Consider the following 19,979-nt stretch of genomic DNA (forward strand, 5'->3'; position numbering starts at 1 on the left):
ATACGACATGCATGACAGTTAGTATTCAGTCGAACAAAAACCGTTCTCCCATTTCTTTGTTGTCAAATTATGTATTTCGTTGTAATATTTTGTTTAAAACAGGGAGAGTAAGCAAATGTGTGGTTCAAATGTACATACACTTGCCAGAAAAAGTATGCGTACAAATATTTTCCGCAACTTTAGAGCTTAAAAAACGTCTTTAAAAAAATTCGTAAAAATGTCATTTTAATTTTAACATTTAGTACACATATTAAGCTTTAATTTGACGTAACTTATTAATTTCTAGCACCTTTACTTTTCCTAATATAAATAAAAATGTACAAATTGGCCGGATTTCGCATCAGAAAAAGTATGCGTACAAATGCATATGGTATTAGAAAAAGCATTATTTTGGGCAAAGTACGTCGAGTTTAGTACGGAGTTTGATACCCTTTATGTTTTATAACTTCAGTCTACATATTCGTCATCGATTGGACCAATGTCCTTGCATCCATCGCCGTTATTTGATTCCATTCCTCGACATTGAGTTTTTTCAGGATATCCTTGGATGCAAGGGTGTGAAGGCGAGTCCTGCCCTCCAGGACATCACAAAAATGCTTTACGGGATTGATATATACTATTTTGATGGCGAATGTAGCTGTTTTACACATAAAAGCTTTGTTTTGTGGGCGCAATGTTTAGGTTCGTTGTCCTCTTGGTACCAAAAGTCCTTTTCGAGTCCCACTTTCAGGACGCTTTAATTTCTTGTCTTAAAGTGCATAAAACAACCAACAAAATGAGGTATCGTTTATTAAAATCAACAACTTAACGAGAAATGGGTATAAAAACTTTCTTATTTAGATAGAAGGTTAGTTTTTTTTGAAATTCGTATGAAATTCGTGCATTACGCCAAAGCAGTTGTTTGTTTGGTTATATGGCTAGCCATTTCTCGTTAAGTTGTTGACCGATTTTAATAAACGATACCTCATTTTGTTGGTTGTTTTATGCACTTTAAGACAAGAAATTAAAGCGTCCTGAAAGTGGGACTCGAAAAGGACTTTTGGTACCAAGAGGACAACGAACCTAAACATTGCGCCCACAAAACAAAGCTTTTATGTGTAAAACAGCTACATTCGCCATCAAAATAGTATATATCAATCCCGTAAAGCATTTTTGTGATGTCCTGGAGGGCAGGACTCGCCTTCACACCCTTGCATCCAAGGATATCCTGAAAAAACTCAATGTCGAGGAATGGAATCAAATAACGGCGATGGATGCAAGGACATTGGTCCAATCGATGACGAATATGTAGACTGAAGTTATAAAACATAAAGGGTATCAAACTCCGTACTAAACTCGACGTACTTTGCCCAAAATAATGCTTTTTCTAATACCATATGCATTTGTACGCATACTTTTTCTGATGCGAAATCCGGCCAATTTGTACATTTTTATTTATATTAGGAAAAGTAAAGGTGCTAGAAATTAATAAGTTACGTCAAATTAAAGCTTAATATGTGTACTAAATGTTAAAATTAAAATGACATTTTTACGAATTTTTTTAAAGACGTTTTTTAAGCTCTAAAGTTGCGGAAAATATTTGTACGCATACTTTTTCTGGCAAGTGTACCTCACCCGGAGTAAGAAAACTTTTTGATCAAAGCCAACAGTGCGTATGAGTATAAACTTTGAAGCCTCTTCGGCGGTTTTTCTTGGCAACACTGCTATTAACTGTGAAGCGCTGACCATTAACGGCCAACGCCAACGCTGACGTCGACGCCGACGTCGACTGCGACGCCGCCGACGGCAGACAACAACGGTAGTTCCCCACGATCACGATCGCAGGCGCAACAACTGACTTCGATTTCTCTCAGCGTTTTCAGTCAACGATCGTCTTCTGAGCAGAGAGCGCGCGTCGGCGTCGCAAATAAGAAATTCCCCCTCGGTCGTTACTGTTTTTAAGAGCAACGAGCTCCAATTGGTGAATCCACATCCACTGGATGGATGATCTATTATTTTGTTTGAAAGTGCTGAATAAGATCCCGGAATCCGAATAGTGGCGGATTTGTGAAAATTGTGCAAATGAAAAAACGCGTCTCTTAGCGTTTTGTTTCTGCTTCGCTTGCTGCGCCTGCGTGTGTGTGAGTGTACGTATACGCTGCTACCTGTTTGCGGCTCCCCTGTGTGAGTGTGCGACAGAGAGGGAGAGAGTGAGAGGTGAGAGAGATCACCTTGTTGGTGTTACCTGCTCAAAAAAAAGAGAGAGCCAAAAGGAGAGTGTGTGCGTGCTGCTGCTTAAGAAGTGTCAAAAAACTAAAGGCGTCGCTTTCGTTTAAAAAAGTAACGTAAAACCGAAAACAGCATTTAAAAAACACAGTAAATAGCCTCGGGGCAAAGAGAAATTCGCGGTGTGTGTTTATTTGCAATGTTAATTAAATATTACGTGCCAGTAAAAACTGCAATTTGCTGGGAGACAATTGGGCTCTAACGGTAATTGGATTGCATGTCCAACTTTGTGGGAGCCGCAACAACAATTGCTCCGGCGTAAGAAAGAGAGGGGCAGCGAAAGTGAACTTTTGCTTTTGCGGCAGAGAGGGACGAAGAGATGCGGAGAGCAATTTACTCACGTGTCCATCAAACTGTCTCCCTGTTGATGCGTCTCCTTCTTCTTCACTGCTTGCCGCCCCCTCTTCGATGCAACATAATTATGTACACAGAAAGAAAATATTGCATCTATTATCGATAAATTAACTAAACCCTTTTGAAAAAATTACCAGAACTATTTAAATTAGCTGAAGTAAATAACAATAAAACAAGAGGGAACGTTATAGTCGGGTGCCCCGACTATCAGATACCCGTTACTCAGGTAAAGGGAGTGCGAGGGAGATGGAGATAGAGATAGAAAACGTTGATCACGCATAACTTTTTAACGAATGGTCCGATTTGAAAAATTTCTTCTACATTTCGATAGGTATTGATAAACACAATAAAACTGCATTTTTACTTTTCCAAAATATTAAAATTTTTAAAATCGTATATAAGCGATGGTGGGCGTTAGAGGGGGCGTGGCACCATTTTGAAACAAACTTGCGCTGCGTAGGAATTCCTAGAATCTGCATGCAAAATGCCAATCTTCTAGCTTCTATAGTTTCCGAGATCTCAGCGTTCATACGGACAGACGGACAGACAGACAGACGGACAGACGGACAGACGGACATGGCTAGATCGACTCGGCTAGTGATCCTGATCAAGAATATATATACTTTATGGGGTCGGAAACGCTTCCTTCTACCTGTTACATACTTTTGCACGAATCTAGTATACCCTTTTACTCTACGAGTAACGGGTATAACAAACAAATTAATAATTCATAGGCACTGCCTATTAGGCAGGCTTTCAATTTTTGTTATTTTATTAGTTTTTTAATAATTAAAAATATTATTATACAAAACATTACGACGAATGAATTACCAATCCCTATTTAAAATGACGCGCCTTTCAACGTGATACCATTTTCTTTCTGTGTACACCTCTCTCTCGCTCGCACTCACACAGCCGTAAGGAATTGCAACTGTAAAAAGCTTTTTGCAAGCCCACTGATCTTTGTTGTTGTCTCATTTGTTGTGTTGTTTTCACAGTCGACGTTTTCATTAAAGTGGTTTGTGCTGCAATTTTAAGTACGCTCCCCGCACAATGAACAGGTAAGCTCACGCACACGAATATACTTCACCTTTAACACACACACAACCAAAGCGAACACACACTTTTACACAAAGGCAGCCTCTTACTTTGTTGTTGTTTTCCGAGGGTGGGCAGGGGGTGGGGAATTGGGGGTAGAAATATGCAACGACATGAAAAACTTGAACTATTGCAACATTTTTGCGTTGTCTTGGCTTTTGTTAACCAAGGTTTATTCACACCGCAGGAAAGTCAAAGTTGTCGGCGTCTGAAAAGGAAAATGTTTCATCTGTTAGTCGGAAAAAACCCGTCACCATAAAAATAAAATCTCTTTTCAGCCAAGTTTTTCGTCGTTTTCCTCTGCTTTTCCCAATGCATGTTGTGCCTTGCGGTTTGTTTACTGCACTTTCTGCCGTTGACAGCTGCAAATTTGGCTCAGCACGCAATTTTCCTAGGCCACCGAGTTCCCATTTTCCACCCACTTTGCAACCAATTCGAGCTGAAGTTCACGCTGACCATTAATATTTCAAAGGTTGTTTTTAGCCGTTGTTTCTATCTCGGTCCGTTTAGCAAAACAAACCCGAAAACCCCCACGTTTCCGCCCATAAAGTTCAAGTGACGTATGCACCTCTTATATTTCGGTTTTCGTTTACCCATAAAATAAAAAAAATAGTGTACAACGAAAGTTAGTGGCTCTTGAGCATGGAAAAATAAGTTTTTCTGGGTGCTTTGCACAGAGGAAAATCTCTCGAAAATATAATCTAGGAAGTATGTATTAGGAATAATTCAAAATATAAGTATTTGAATGTTATATATTTTCATATCAAACAGAATGTTCTAGTTTTATATTTTCTTTATATTGTAAGAAAGCAGTTATTAAACAAATTTTACCCAGTGTAGCCAAGTTCTGCGATCCACAGTTACCTGAAGGAGAATGTTGGGGGTTTCGGAAGGTGTACCAACCTGGAGCACTTAAGAACGCCCCGCAGGCCAAAGTTTATGTTTGCGTTTGCTATTCCATTTTATTTGGAGTTGTGCACTTATTAAAAAGTTTTAAATGTTTGATTAAAAAAGAATTCATCGCAAAATTTGTTGTGGCACATTGCTGGCAACTTTTACCAATTCCTTAAGTTTGTTTACTTTTAGACTCTTCGCCTCTAGCTGCTTCTTCCAGCCATCTTATAGTTATCGCATTTGTTGGTTTTGGCAGCTCAAAAACTTGCGCGGCTCATGGCTGAAAAGCAAACATAAGCAACAGAACAAAAAGCTGAGGCGAAGATATCGGTTGTCGTCGATGTGTATTGTATAATATGTCTGCAGATAAGGTTTAAAACCCCAGCCCCATAGGTGTGTTCCCAATGATTAAGGTAGAATGTGTGATTCGAGGCGCTGGACATTGTTTGCCTCTTGCTAAATGGGGGAATAGCGTGACTAGTGCGGTAACGAAATTTGAATAAGAGCCGCTTTTATAGCGCTCGAATTCGAAAACAAAGGGGAGCCCTGTGAGCTTGCCTAATTCATCGTATGACATATCTCAATTTTCAAGCAGTTATGCATTTAGTGCTTTTCTACCGGATCCAGAACAACCTCGCCCACGCCTGACTCATTCAGTTCCAAGAAACGCTAATTTATTGAATCTCTGCCTGTAATAGGAGCAACTCTTTAAAGGCCTTCGCATCGATTTTCGAATTTCCAACAACGCGACCAACGAGTCATGCAAATTGTTAAGCTAAAATGGTCTTTAGTCGGAGGCAGAGTCGGAACCCCCTCCTCCCGCGTTTAACCCGGCTGACCTTAGACTCTTCTCCAGTTACCTAAAGCCATTTCTATAGCTATGCCCATTCCCTAGTCTGTGTGCGGAGGCGCTGTTCTCATGGAAATCGCTTTACAAAGCAGATAAGCAAAGTGAAATCAATCAAAAGACTTTTATATCAAACAATATAAATGAAATGCTTGCCGTTGTCGTTATAGCTGTGATTCCTACATATCTTCGACGGCTGAATTGAAGTTGCGCTTGTCACGTTTGTCAAAGAACGCAATGAGCACGTAGAACCCACACGGCGAGCCCCAGTCTCTATCCCAATTCGAAACGGAATCCCAAAACACGGCACCCGGGCGGATATCCAGAGTTCGTAGATACAGATACACATAAGAGAATGCAAATGAATGGCTACGGGCTACGGGCTATGGGCGGTACATATGTCAAATGCTCTGTGGCTGCCGCAGAGAAAACTTGTGCGACTTTTGAACTTAATGCCCTCAAAGGTCACACGAACAGGCAGTGGGACACGCACTTGTGGTAGTGAGTGACCCAAATGTGCCTCTCGTTCGGGGTAAACTTGGTCTTCTACGGAAATTGTTACAAGGCGTACAATTCTGGGAAGCTCGAAAGAAACGCAATATCGAATTTGACTAGGAACTTTTATGTGGAAAATGTAATAGCAGACTTGAATCAAAAAGGCTTTTATTACCAAACTAGGAACTTCTCCTTCATTTAAACTTTCAGTTAATAACACAACACTGATGACTTTGTGTTATTGTTAATTTAATAATGGGTAACACGAGTATCTAACGATTTAACATTTTTTTTTAGTGAACTGTATCGCACCACACTTTTTACAGCACGAATAACTTTCAAAACTAAGCATGTTGAAATAAATACTATATTAAACCACAATAGACTAAGGGACTTATAAAATTAGTGAGACAAAACTTCGCCGTTGATTTTGAAACTTTTCCTGTGTGCGCATTTAAACCATGTTAATAGTGCACACCCTTCTCCCGAACACGGCACCCATATCCCGCATAAACTTTTCAATTTGCGGCCCAGAAGTCTAAAATCCAAAAAAATATCTACGCAAAAACCGAGATCCCTTTATGCACGACAGATTTGCGCCTTGACCCCGCTCAGGGAAAAAAAGAGAAATTCCACAGAAAAAAAACACAGTCAGCGGCAAAAACTTTGTGCAAATCGCGCTGGATTTACATAATTTTAAATGCTGGCTTATTGGTTTGTGTTTGTTTCCACAGCGGATCAGGCGGAAGATGGCGGGGGAAAATGGGCCAGGAAGTTGGGCGAGTCCGAGTGACCCGGCCGAAACGTTTATTGCCATTTTGGCTTGGACTTTTTCTGCTGGCTTTCAACTGAGAATGTGGGTTTTTTTTCCTTTCCCAGTTCTTTTTTTTTGTCTCTGTGATAGCGACGAGGGTCCAATTTGCATATCTGATTAATATGAATACATTAGTTTCGTGATTTGGCACAGTAAAGCAATAGAATTAAATGCGTTGGCTGATTGCAGAGACAAAGGTCAAGTTAAAGCTCCTCATCCCGCCGACCGCCCCATCGAATCCCGCAGAAATGCCTTGGGGTCTGGTTACTTAAATTCAATTAGCGCTTCCGCTGAACTCCTCATAATGCGATTTGCACTCGAAATCAGAGACATATAAAATATGCTTTTTGTTTGCGCCCGTCTGCCTCACTGCCTTGCCCTCTCCGCCGTTTTCCTCTTTTCCAACTGGAGACTCCAGACCGAGCAGCTTTTATTGAGGAAGCGGCAAATTTATTTAAATTAAGTCGAAAATGCTTGGTTGCTCGCTCGCTTGACTGCTTGCCTGGCAACTTGTCTGCCGCTCGTAAGTTTGCTAAATGTGTGGTAGATTTGACAATTATGACAGCGCAGAATGTAAGATTAATTCTGCATAATTTACGGGGTTTTCCAAGACGGGGACAGGGGCCGGGAGTCCTGCCAGTAAACCCCATTATTGGGACTCCCTTGTCGACTCTATTAAGTGGATTATGTTGTTCTGTGTACCCAGGAGGATTTGGGCGATTTGGATGACCTCTATCCCGTCCTCTCATATCATCCATCCCACTCCTCGAAAGCTGTCGTCGAGAGCGTTCGCCGTGATTTATGTTGGGCAATTTCGTGCGGCGTAGCTTCATAAATTTTATTATCCTGCAATTGCAAAACCGAGTGCCCAAGGCACCCAGCCCTGCCTCGAGCCCCATCTGCAGATTTTTTTTCGTTACTGTCACTCTCTTTTTTCAAGTTTATGGGTCAGCAAATTTTATTTATTGCCCACCCTCAATTGGCAGTTTAGTTTGATTTGAGCGGGGAGGGAAAAGCCTAACTCTCTGATATTATCAGTTAAATAGGGCTAAGCTGATCCGATTCGTAAAGAGGGACCATGTCAGTCATATTTTTGGTTTGTTATTGGTAAAATTCAATGGGAAATTTAACAAGTCACCAAATTAAAACTTGAACCTAAAAACTTTAATTAAGGTCTAAACGAAATGGAAAATCACTTAATTACTGAACAAAGCAGTAGCAAAAATATACTCCACGAAGATAATAACATGTTATCACACATACCATAATATTCAGTCATCAAACACTCATTCGTGTTTGAGACAAAGAAAATAATATGAGAATAATTTATCAGAAACCACTGCCCACTTATTCGCGTGAAGATTTCGAGAAAAATGATTTGAATTCTCTATAAATACAACAAGATAACCATAAGAAACAAAGACAGAATCATAAGCCGACAAATGACAAAGGTATTTGTTTTCATTTCGCTGGTGAATCAATTGTTGATAAGTTTACGAAGCCAGAGTTAAATCTAAACACAAATCTGAGGCTGGCCTGAGTCACCGCAACGCCCTTCGTCACTGACCTCGCCCAAGCGTTTAAATATTAATAGATGATTTCCGAGACCCACTAATTCCCAGCAATTCCGTGGAGCCAAGTGGCTGTTGACAGGTGGACCAAAACCAGCGTGCGACACTCATCCACATGGGACAATGTCTAAAATTAGCAAACAAATGGAAATCGAACAAAAACACACACGTAAATAAAGCAATTTGAAAAATGAAACCAGTTTCGGTTTGATTGAGGGCACACTCTCAGTGTCTCGGAGTCGTCTTTCGATTTCGGGGTTCCAATTAGTTTTCCATTTTGCTGCCCCGGAGCATTTTGTGAGGCTAATCAGGGACAGGGGCCTGACTTTCGACGACTCCTAGACGCGACGTAAATTTCATTTATTCCATTTGTCTTCATTGCCCGGGGCGACGACGACACCTATAGCAGCCGACGACAGACATCGATAAATCAGGGCCAGGAATCGAAGACAGCAGCCGCAGGAGCTGCTGCATTCGTCCTCCCAGGGTCCTTGGATTTGTTTTTGCCTCACGATGCTTGAAATACCCGATAATTGATTTTACAACACCCGCTTACCCTCATGTAGACAGAACAAAAGCATCCTTGGGATTTTTTCGGGAACCGCGGAGGCTTAGGCGAGTTTAAAGGCAGGTATATGCAAATGCCGCCCGTCTAAAATTAAACCAAAAGCGCGAAGCCCAGTAAACAGGGATCAAGTAGATTGATATTTCCTGAAAATAAAATTTGGAGGGTAGGTAGCGCGTTGGAAATTCAGTGAGCGAGAGTAAGAGAATAAGGAGAGAACTCAAATCAAGAGAACAGCTACCTAAGCGACCCTCTATAAAGGAAGTATTTCCTAATACAACAGCGGGAGTAAAAATAGTACAAGGACTTCTGAAAAAAACTTTTTCAATGTGATTGATAAAAATAACTTTTAATGAAACGGTATAGTTATGAGTCAAATTAATTAAGTGATCCATTATGTTTTGACTTATCTACTCTAATCGCTTTTTAAAGAAAATAGTTACTTAGTGTTAACAGAGTTCAGATTAGCAAAATGTTATTATAATACTATTTTAGATTGTATGATATTAGCGATAAAGCGTATAGTAATTTTACCTGAGGAAATTTCATTTCAACGCTAGTTGTCTGACCTCGACTGTACGGTGAGAGATCATGAGATGAATGCGAACGGGGAGAGTTGGTGATCCAGAGAGCCTGTGAGTTGGGTATTTGCTTCTCAATCACGTCCCGAAAGTGCTCTCAGTTTGAATTTGAACCACGGGACGCGCACAACGGAAAATCCTGGCATAAAACCGCGATCGATCGAAAAACCGAAAAACTCGCCATACGGAGGACATTCCTCCCCGTAGAAACTAATTTAGGAAAAAAACCATAATAAAAAACCAAAAACTAGAGAAAAAGTGAACCAATGGAGCGTCGCAAGGCTCTCAGTTCGTATGCCAAGTTGAAGGATCAGCAGGGGGCGGCGGCTGTAGCAGCAGATATGGTGACGCCGCAGAAGAACAACGAGAGCGGGGACTCGCTGCCCGCCTTGCGCCGCTCTCACTCCGTCCGCTCCTCCCTGCGACGGCTAAAAAACAAGCTGCACAGTCCCGCCCTGCCGCTGCAGTCTCCCTTCAAGCTGCGCACCCAGCTGCACATGCGCAGTCGCAGCTCGCGAGGATCGGCCACTTTGGACAAGAGCAAGGCGGCCAAGGCACTGCGCATGCTCGGCGACCTGGACGCGGTGGCCGTTCTGACCACCAAAGTAAAGGGAAAGAACGAATTTGTGCCACTGAAAAGCAGGGAAATGAACTCGGATTCCTGTGACCACGGTGAACTGGGCATTGAACGGCTCATGTCCACCCTGCCAGTGGGAGCCACTTTACCGCGGAAGGCCTGCAAGTTGCTCCAGATCCCCGAGAGTTACTGCCGGCGGACGGACTGTGCCCCAAAAGCTACCCTGGACTCGGACCTGGAGAGGACCCTGAGCGGTGAGGAATCCAGTTCCGTGCTGGCGGATATCACCCGACATGCCCAGCAGGGCATCTATGGAACGACGCGCATGCGCACAGCTACTATTCGGAAGCCGATGCCCTATCTGAACAGCCGTAGGTGTCCTTTAAGTCCTTGACGAACTCAGAAGTGTGATTTAAATGCAAAATATGGTACCCGATCTAAAGTTATATGTTGGGTTACATTAGGAGTTAAAACAAGTTCGGTTTTACTTTCTACAATTTTAAAGTTTTGGCTTTCTTAGAAAACAGGTAGCTAAAATGATTTCTGACAAAAAATCTCCTTCGGTTCGTCAACCAAAAAAAATCTTGAATGAATACAATAAACCGATAAAAGTGAAAAGATGATTTCATTTTACCAGCCGCATTTCTACCTGAAATGTTTGTAGAAGCCCCCTTTAAATCCGTTTAAAAACTTAAAATGGTGATAAATTAGTTGTTTCCTGTGAAAATCGAGTGAAAAAACACTCCTAAAGAGTTTATGCAGCTGAACAAAAGAAAATATGCTCGTACCCTTGAAAAGGAATATGCCGGTAAAAGCGTTTAAAGAGCGTTTAATGCAAACAAAAGAAGCTTTCTTCAAGCATTTCCTTCTAGCCAATAAAACCCACATTTGGTGCCCGCTTATAAAGCGACTAAAACAGTGATTCAGTAAAAGTTTATGTATCTGCCAGTTATGTTTTGATGTCTTTGTTTGTGTTTTGCCAAACTCTTTTATTGCACATCCATCAAGTTTTGATTTGAGATATTTATTGCTCTGGAAGTGGGTCAATGAACTATTCCGAATGGTGTGTGTCACACTAAAGGAAAGGCAGCTGTGTGTCTATCGCAAGGGTAGGGTTTCCCAGGCCAGATATCCCTGTCCCCGTGCTTTATCATTACATCACAAAGCGATTTTTCTTAGTAACTCGTTTGCATTTGTCTTTGGCATGCATTCCATTTGTTTACAACCATCGGCGAAACCCGTAAAACGGGTGGGAGATTCGGATGAATATTCATTTCACGAGTGTGCATAAATACGTAGATAGGAATACACACATACACAGCAAAGACTGGCTTAATCCATGGCCAAATTCGGGTCGTTAATGTTGTGTGCTCTTGCAGATGCTACCCAAGCGATAGCACCAAAGTCCCCAATATGCCGCAGAAGCTCCCGATGAGCAGCTGTCTGCGCTCCCCGGCTGTCTTCGTTCGCCAGAAATCGTTTCACACGCTCAACGAGCTGACCAGGTTCTGTCAATTGAAAGTGTCCCCCCATCGGGCCACCACCTCCGCATCATCGTCGGCGTCATCCTCCCCAGCAGCGGCGCAACAGCAGCGTCGCCACAGCCACTATGCCATCGATGGTAAGAGATCGGTAGTTCTCTGGCTGCCCTTAACCCGTATATAGAAGCCCCCATGAGGGGTAATTAAAAAACAGAGCCACACCATATCATCATAAATGCTCTCGCTCACACAACAACCCATATAACTATAATATATCTGCTCTGTGGCGGGGAATTAAAGTCAATTGGACGAATGAATTGGTGGGTGGCTGGCTTTGCTGACTGGGTGGGCGGGTTGGTTCGTTAATTCGGGTCCAGGTGGGTTGGCTGCTTCACGGAGACCTCACCTAACACACTACTCCACACACACGCTCTAAAACAAAACACACATACTTGGCTTGCATCCACAACGGTTGGCGCATAATTAATTTAATTGGCTTTGGTCATCGGCAACGGCATTCCCAATTGCATCGAATAATAGCGGCAATGAATAGGAGAGAACGGCATTAATGTTTAATATTTAATTAATCGCAAGCAGAAACGGCAATTGTTGTAATTAAATTACATATCCACCCTCATACGAAACAAAACGTGGTGCTACTGGTCCATTGCCATTGTAAATATTTGCACACACAACACAACATCTGCGTTTAATTTCTATTTATCCCTTATTTGATTTTCATTTTTGCATTTAATTTGATTTCCTTTATTTATTTTTATTCAACACCAAACGCACACGATACGCACAGACAACATATTGCCGCAAGATAAACGTGACGGTGACATCGATAGTGTCAGGCTGCGGGAGAAGTTGGTGGTGCCACCGATTGCGGGTGCCGGCAATAATAACAACCAGGACAACTACCCCACCTACTACCCGGCCCCCTTGCTGTCCACCAGTCGCTGGTCGGAACAGCTGACGCAGCATGCGACGGTAGCCAAGATCCGGACAGCCATCTCCTGCCACTCTCAGGATCTCAAGGAAATGGAGTTCCTTCTGCCGCACTCGCGAACCGAATCGCAGGCGAATTCCCAATCGCAGCTCTGCATTTCGCGGCACTCGCAGCCCAAGAATGCCAAGCTGCGGGATGATCACGACGAGACGGGCTCCTCGGAGCCGGATTCACCGCCGCTGGGCGATGAGAATGCCTCGGCGAATGGACAACTGTCGGTGCACAGGCAGCCGGTACAGCTGCGCAGTAAAATCCCGGGCAACACACCGCATCCGCGGGCCAGCAAAATGTCCAAGAAACAGCTGAAGTTGGCCCAGGCCCAGCTGGACAAGCTGACGCAGAGCAATCTGCACTTGCATGGTAGGGTTTACTCAAGAATTCGAGTAACTGGCACGCATCGCCACTGTCTCTAATGCTTAAAAGTTGATTACTTAGACTTAGGAAAGGGTTTCCACAGAAAACTCATTGGATATTGTGCTTTATTTATTCACAGCTCTGTTCTCGGCGGTGGAGCATGGTCATCTGGAGAAGGCAAGGACTATTCTAGAGTCCACCGACGTTGATGTGAATAGGTGAGGTTGAATCCCTTATATTAAATCTGAATATATATTCTAATAAATTCTTCTTCTCAGCATCAATAACGACGGACTATCCGCTTTGGACTTGGCCGTTCTCAGCAATAATCGCTCCATGACCAGGATGCTGCTCCAGCATGGCGCCATGGAGGGCTCTCAATGTGAGTTTAGTATCAATTTATACCTCGAATGCTCTTTTCATCGATCAATCTCAATCCGCAGTCTCCGTGGACACCATCGGCACCAAGCTGAACGGCCTGCTCAAGGACGCCGAGTCGCGGATTCACGATCTGAGTGGACCGGAGGGTCTGTGCCCGCCCATGTTCGCCTCGCGTCCCTCCATCTCGAGCATCATAATTGGTGAGTGGCCGTCGAGTCGAGTCAATTGGACGGGTGCACTTAATCAGAATCTCAATCTCAATCCGGCAGGCAATTCAAGCGCCTCGGTGACCGGCTGCACGGGCAGCGAGGTGGAGAAGCAGATCGGCATCTGGGAGCGCCGCGTGAAGGGACTGCGCCGCCTGCAGCTCGGCTGGGATCAGGCCAGGCCACCAGATGCCCCCGCCTCGGTGGTCGTCGACGTCACCGGCGACAATTCCATCAGCGTCCAAATCCTAGAGCCCTTCGAGGGGGCCATTGGCACGAAATTCAAAGGTAAGCCGCAGGAACGTCAAGTGGCAGTTCGTGGGAATGGGACATGTGATTGTGGTTAGGCCGTCATGCTGCGGTTAAGAAGTGGTTCTTGACTCGATTCGCGCTGTTTGTGTGCTTGTACCCTTCTCGTGTGAGGTGTCTGTTTTGGGGTTTATGGACTAGGTCTTTATTGTAACCAAAAAAAAAACCTATGCCCGTAAAATCGATATGGTCATGTAAATTTCAGGTCATGCAAAACCCATATCGTTTTACATGAAATACTCTTTTTACCTGGCCTCATATAAAATTGAAATTGATCTTAAATAATGTAAAATCGATCTACGTTTCATATCGACTTTTTTTGGGTGTACAAATTAAATAACCTATTAAATTTCCCCCGCAAATATAATTTATAAACTGATAAATAATTAAGTTAATAAGTAAACAGTCCTTTTAGTTCGATACCTGATTTAACCTTTCTATATTTCAGTCCAATGGTCGACCCGCGCGGATTTCAACAACGTTGTGGGCGAGAGTGAGTTGCTGGAGTGGATCAGCTTCCATGGCACGATGGGCGCCCAGTGCCACATATCGGGCCTCACCCAGGGTCGTCGCTACTTCCTGAGAGCCGCCTGCGGAAATGTCAAGGGCTGGGGTGCCTATCGAACTTCGGTGCCCGCCAGTGTGGTGCCCTCTAGTGAGTTAAAGTAATTTATTAAAATAGAATCCATTTAACTGGTTTTATCTTGAACAGCTTGGAGGGACTTGGACAATCGGGAGGATCGATTCGTGGGCCGACACCGCATCCTGGACAATCTGTTCACCGCCGTGCGACTGGCCAGACCCGCCGACGTCTCCGAGTTGACCTTGGATCCAGCGAGCGCCCAAAGGCGCAATCCTAAGAAGAAGACCACCATCAAGCAGCTGTTCTCGGTCACCTCCAAGTTCCAAAAGACACTGAGACGGTATGAAATGAAGAGTTACTAAAATAGTATAATGTTATTCATTTTATTGTATCCCGAAACAGCGGCATTTACTTCTCTTGCATAATCCACTGCGACGATAAAGTTCTGGTCACCAGCGAGGACTTTCCGCCGGTCATCGAGGTGGACGAGTCCTATCCCAGTGCCCTGCACATGGATTACTACTGGCTGATGAAGGTGGCCTGCACCTGGGAGGATGTCAAGTCTCTCCGTTCCGACATGGAGCGCAATCTCACGTCCGCCGTTCACTTCCGCACCAAGCTTCTGTCGGCCGTCTGCCAGATGCAATCGGCGCTGGGCATCACGGATTTGGGTCAGCTGTACTACAAACCACTGCGGGATGCCCAAGGCACCGTGGTGCTGACCTGTGTGCAGTCGGTGAAGAGCCAGAAGGCCGTCTCCATCCTGAACTCGCGTTGGCTGCCGGTCAGCAAGCTGCAGAAGAAGCTGGGTGCTCTGCACGAGGACTACACCATCAACGAGCTGCTCATCTCCTCGATTGGCGATCAGCTGCACTACCAGCAGGCGGCGCTGCAGCGACTGGAGCCGGGTCTCTACCTGGGCTACCTGAAGATGCAGTGCTCCATGGACCAGATCCAGGTGGTGGTGCCCGTGAAGACGCCCAATGTCCTGCCCCACTGCAAGGTGCGCGAGAATAGTCACATTACTGCAGAGGAATGGCAGGTGCTCCACCGCTGCAGTGGCGATCCTCTCCGCCTGCCGCTGGACTTTAGCTCTCAAGGAGGTGATTCAGCCTGTGGAGGAACAGCTACCACCGAGGTGCAGCGGCTATTCCTGTACGATCTCACCAATGCTATGCACAAGCTGTTCGCGAGCATGAACATCAAGGCCAAGGATGCCACCACCCATCGGCTGTACGACGTGGAGGTGATCGAGCACAGTCCGGACATTAGTTTCCTGGTCGTCTGCCCCTCCGCCGAATCCTCGTGCGCCGTGCCCGGCCAGTCGGAGTTGCTGCTGCAGCGGGATGACCTGGCCAGTCTGAGTATCCAGGCCTTCGAGATGATTCACCTGCGCACCTATCAGCCGGCCATTATTCAAAAGTACGCCCGTCTATCCTGCATCCTCGAGTTGGACACCGCTTTGGCCACTCATGCGCTTCGCGAGGCTTTCTCCAGCAGCGAACTGCAGGCGGCCAAGGAGCGTTTGGCCACGCTGCAGGAGCTGAGCTCGAGCCTCACGATTGTGTGGAAGAGCGTGCGCTGGCTAATGGATGTGGTGGCCTATGCGAGGAACAAGAATGCACAACCCTCGCTGGCGATGCGAGAAATCCTGGATTTTTCACAGCAGCGGCAGGATGAAGCGGTGGCTGGATCATCGGCGGGTTCCACTAGCAAACAGCTGCTGCAGCTGCCCATTCGTGAAAGTAAATTCTCCAAGACTGGTCAAGGCAGGGGCAGTTGGCCAGGTCCGGGAACCAACGAGGATCCCACGCAGCGCAAGCCGGAGCACTCAAAATCGGAGCAGAATCTAGAGCTGAGTGTTATTACGCCGGTGGAACCTGCGACCAAACCAGTTCCTACTCCGCAGCAGCAATCGCAACAGCAGCAACAGCAACTTTTGCAAGTTTCCACCACCAGCGAATATGCGGGCTCCATTTGCTCGGAAGTTTCCTTCCGCAAGAACAGCGGCGACTCCATGAGCTCCACCTACACGTCTCGCAGCTTCTACTCCGCCGTGGATTCCGCCTCGGATGGAAATAGCACAAACAGTGTGTTTGCCATTCCGCCCTCGCGATCCGACGACACCTTGGCGGATGCACTGCGTCACTCGCAGGCGGTGGCTGCCCAACGCAAGCGAACCAGCTCCAATATCGGTCCCCAGACCAATCCCCTGATCACGGTGCACAGCTCCAACTCGGCTCCGTATCTGGCTGGATCCAGTGTATCCTTAAGAAGCGGCAATGGAGCCTTCGCCACGGATCTGGAGCACAAGCCACTGAAGCCAGCGACCAAGGCATCCTCCAGTGCGAATCTACGCGAGGGAGGACCCTATTTGAAGAGCACCCTGGCCGAGCTGCGGGCAGTGGGCGGCGAGGAGCCGGTGGCCAGCACCTCGAAGGCCTCGTCGATGAAGAGCTTGTCGCGGCAGAGCAGCGAAGAGGACTCCGCCAGCTGTTCCAGCCTCAACGCCGAGCAGACGCCGGGGATTATTCAGGTGTATACCGCCTACAATACGGGACTGGCCAGTGGAACCAGCCTGAAGCTGCACGTAACACCCAAGACGACGGCCCGGGAGGTGATCAACCTGGTGGTGAAGCAACTCAACATGGCCGTCGTGCTTAAGGGAAACAACGGGCCCGTCTACGGACCCGAGATGCTGGAGAACTTTTGCCTGGTGGCGGTGATTGGAGCTAGGGAACGGTGCCTGCGGGATGACTTCAAGCCGTTGCAGCTGCAGAATCCCTGGAAAAAGGGGCGTCTGTACGTCCGCAAGAAGCACGAGTTGCTGGCGGCCATCGAGCACTCCAACCGGAAATCGCATTTGATCTGAAGAGCAGGATAACTAGCGAATGAGATCTCTCGAGATTTAAAAGTTTAAGATTTAAGATATGGCGAAAGTCGGCATATTCACGATTCACCACTTTGTTTTTGAAACTTTAGAGATTTATCTGCAATCCGGGATTTTCGTATATTGTACATTTTGTTGTGTTTTAGTTTTTGGGTTCCCCCAATCACAATTCCCAACTCCCACCCTCTTCAGGGCCATGATCGTTGACCAATCCCCGAATTAGACTGAATTACTTATGTATGCTGCAATGGCAAACTGATAAAATTGTATTTGAAACGGTATTATATTTTGAGTAGTTATACATTCTACATTACCCAAGCAAACACGAACACACACAAGCGAATCGGACTAAACAAAAACAGATTGTTGTTAGTTGTTCTAGAGTAAAGAAGGCTACGCCCGTACATAAGTAGTATGTATGTTATATAAATATTATGCGTGCATCAATGTATTTTATTGTATGTATTTTTGTAGATTAGTAAACAAATGTTTTGATTGTATTTTTGTGGCATTTTTAGGGGCACATTTTTTGATCTAAATGTTAAATCGTAAATCGGTAAATACGGAACACGAAAACAAACAACCAAATTGTTGGCGAAACTCAAAGAACAAATGTCAATATGCATTTTAAGTGTCACTCTTGATGTCTTTGATGTGTGTGTGTTCTTAGAAATTGCAATTCCCTTGGATTAAACAAATAATTTAGCTGTAATCAATTGCTTAGTATGTAAACAAATCACCGCAACACAAATGATAACGAAAACGGAGAATATTTTTTAAAAATATATTGGCACAACTGAATGTTGAAAAAAGAATAGGCAACTTGAAATTAAACTGTTTGTATTTATTAACTGTAGCAATGATATCTCCGAGTCCAAGTCCGACCCTATCTACTCCACTCAGCAATTGGCTCGACGAGCTTCCTATACACTTGATAATCCTACTCCACAATCTACTCAACTGTTGGCCCACTTAGAACCCATACTATTAACGTGGCTATCTCAATGTGCGAAGCCGTATGTGTCTATAAATAACTACTCTACTCTGTACTCTCTCAATAGGAAATACCATAAGTAAACTAGAGGAAGTTCTGCAGATACACGTGTTTGTTGTGAACCGGTAGTCAAAGAACAGTCTCATTGTCAAGCTCATGATGTCCCAATTTAAACTTATTTCCATTGGACGACAAGTCGAATTTAGATTGGAGTCGCAGGTCGTGAAAAGTATACATTTTGAATCTTATGAGAAACTAGACGAGAACACTTACTTTAAAGAATGTGCAACACAGAGTCCATAACAAAGATATCGAACTATTTAAGATGTCTACGACCAACAGACGATTTTTGTACGTTTATTTCTTGTTTTTGAGATGGCGATTAAGACGATTTTGATACATTTTTACTCTATGGTTTACCAGTCCTAGGGCTCGACGAACAGCAACGAACGTAGCTAAGTTTTGACCACAGAAAATGCCCAATATAACATATATTATACCCCCTTGCGTTCACAGCCCGGTTTCAGATTTGTATTGCCGCCACCCAATTGCCTCAATTCGAATTTTCAATGGTCCCCAGAATGGTCGAGCGAACGAACAACGAATGTAAACTAGTTCCAAATCCAAACTGAGTGGCCAGTTTCAGTTTGTTAATTCGGAATGCCAATTAAACGATTTCAATTGTCAGACACAGCGTCCGTCCCCAGAAAAGAGCGTTTGGTTTTCGAATGGAGCGAAATTATACAGAGTATTATTTTGAATTGCGATCCAGTGAGATTAGTTTTTACGATGCAATCTAATTGTAGCTGTAGCTAATTGTTAATGGCCTACGAAAATGCGAGAGGCGAAATGTAAATGTAACCAAAAGCATTGAACGAGTCTTTCCGCATATGAACATGAAAAACACATCAACGCAGACAATTCCTGTAATTAGATATACATATATATATAGAAGATGAAACTTATCAAGTGTAACTCAGTGTCAGTACATCCATTATCGGCATTATCGACTACCTGTGTACATTTTTGGTGTGTTAATGGCCTACAATATATACGATACACTCCGAGTAAGGAGCCAAAAAGAGGGCAACTAGCTTTGGTAAGGATAATATGGGTACGAAGCATTCAAAGAATATTCAATTAACTTAATAAAGACTCAACAAATGTTATGGTGTAATTTCTTGTTTTGCTTGTGGGTGAGGGTGTTTAGAAAGTTCTGGAATCCAGATAAATTAATGATATACAGCGGAAAGTGCAAAATCATGCAGGGCAAGTCAGCCGGAACATAATGATGGGTCACATTTTATACTGGAAGTGGTTTATAGAGCCCGCATTACGTATACGCCCCGTGTGGTGCTCGGCTGATCAAGCGCTTATCAAGCGACCCTGCACTTGATGCAGTGCGATTTGTCTTACAAAATGGCAAAAAATAGCTAATAACGATAACGAGCTGATTACGCCCGCTATAAGTGTGCGGCTATCACATTTCACCAGTTGCCAAGATAGTGTCCGCCGGTTTGATTGTATTCCAGAGCCTTCTTCCAATGTTCCGATTGTTTGGGCAACATGTTGCCAATGTTTATTTCGGATTCCGATGCGTCATCGCAGGCATGGATACCCATTTAGTGACGAAACGAGCCCGGAGCTGTAAAGATCGGCAAACAAGTTATATTGAGTCAGCTCCAGCTATTTCTCTCTTTTTTTCTGT

At 44.4% G+C, this 19,979-nt stretch overlaps 1 protein-coding gene across 4 annotated transcripts; it reads left to right on the top strand.

Moving 5' to 3' along the window:
• Positions 1-1,879: 1,879 nt before the first annotated feature.
• LOC108064465 (ankyrin repeat and fibronectin type-III domain-containing protein 1) lies at positions 1,880-19,448 on the top strand. Of its 4 annotated transcripts, none has more exons than XM_070216524.1 (11): positions 1,880-2,126; positions 3,618-3,680; positions 11,441-11,682; positions 12,351-12,914; positions 13,048-13,126; positions 13,187-13,290; positions 13,352-13,489; positions 13,559-13,783; positions 14,253-14,459; positions 14,517-14,727; positions 14,790-19,448. In XM_070216524.1, exons 2-11 carry the CDS (start codon positions 3,673-3,675, stop codon positions 17,257-17,259), a joined length of 4,248 nt encoding a protein of 1,415 aa, XP_070072625.1. In that variant the 5' UTR covers positions 1,880-2,126; positions 3,618-3,672; the 3' UTR covers positions 17,260-19,448. The 4 variants fall into 4 exon arrangements, with proteins under 4 accessions (XP_070072625.1, XP_070072626.1, XP_070072627.1 ...); XM_070216525.1 differs by having other exon boundaries at positions 1,880-2,120; XM_070216526.1 differs by lacking the exon at positions 11,441-11,682.
• The last annotated feature ends 531 nt before the right edge of the window (positions 19,449-19,979 follow it).

Source organism: Drosophila takahashii, chromosome 3R (genome assembly GCF_030179915.1).
Source record: "Drosophila takahashii strain IR98-3 E-12201 chromosome 3R, DtakHiC1v2, whole genome shotgun sequence".
NCBI lineage: Eukaryota > Metazoa > Arthropoda > Insecta > Diptera > Drosophilidae > Drosophila > Drosophila takahashii.

Excerpts from the sequence above, each read along its gene's own strand:
- LOC108064465 (XM_044394263.2), top strand. The coding sequence starts at position 9,751 with ATGGAGCGTCGCAAGGCTCTCAGTTCGTATGCCAAGTTGAAGGATCAG. Across the intron at positions 10,433-12,350 it reads GATGCCCTATCTGAACAGCC|ACAACATATTGCCGCAAGAT; the intron begins GTAGGTGTCCTT and ends CGATACGCACAG. Across the intron at positions 13,784-14,252 it reads CATTGGCACGAAATTCAAAG|TCCAATGGTCGACCCGCGCG; the intron begins GTAAGCCGCAGG and ends TCTATATTTCAG.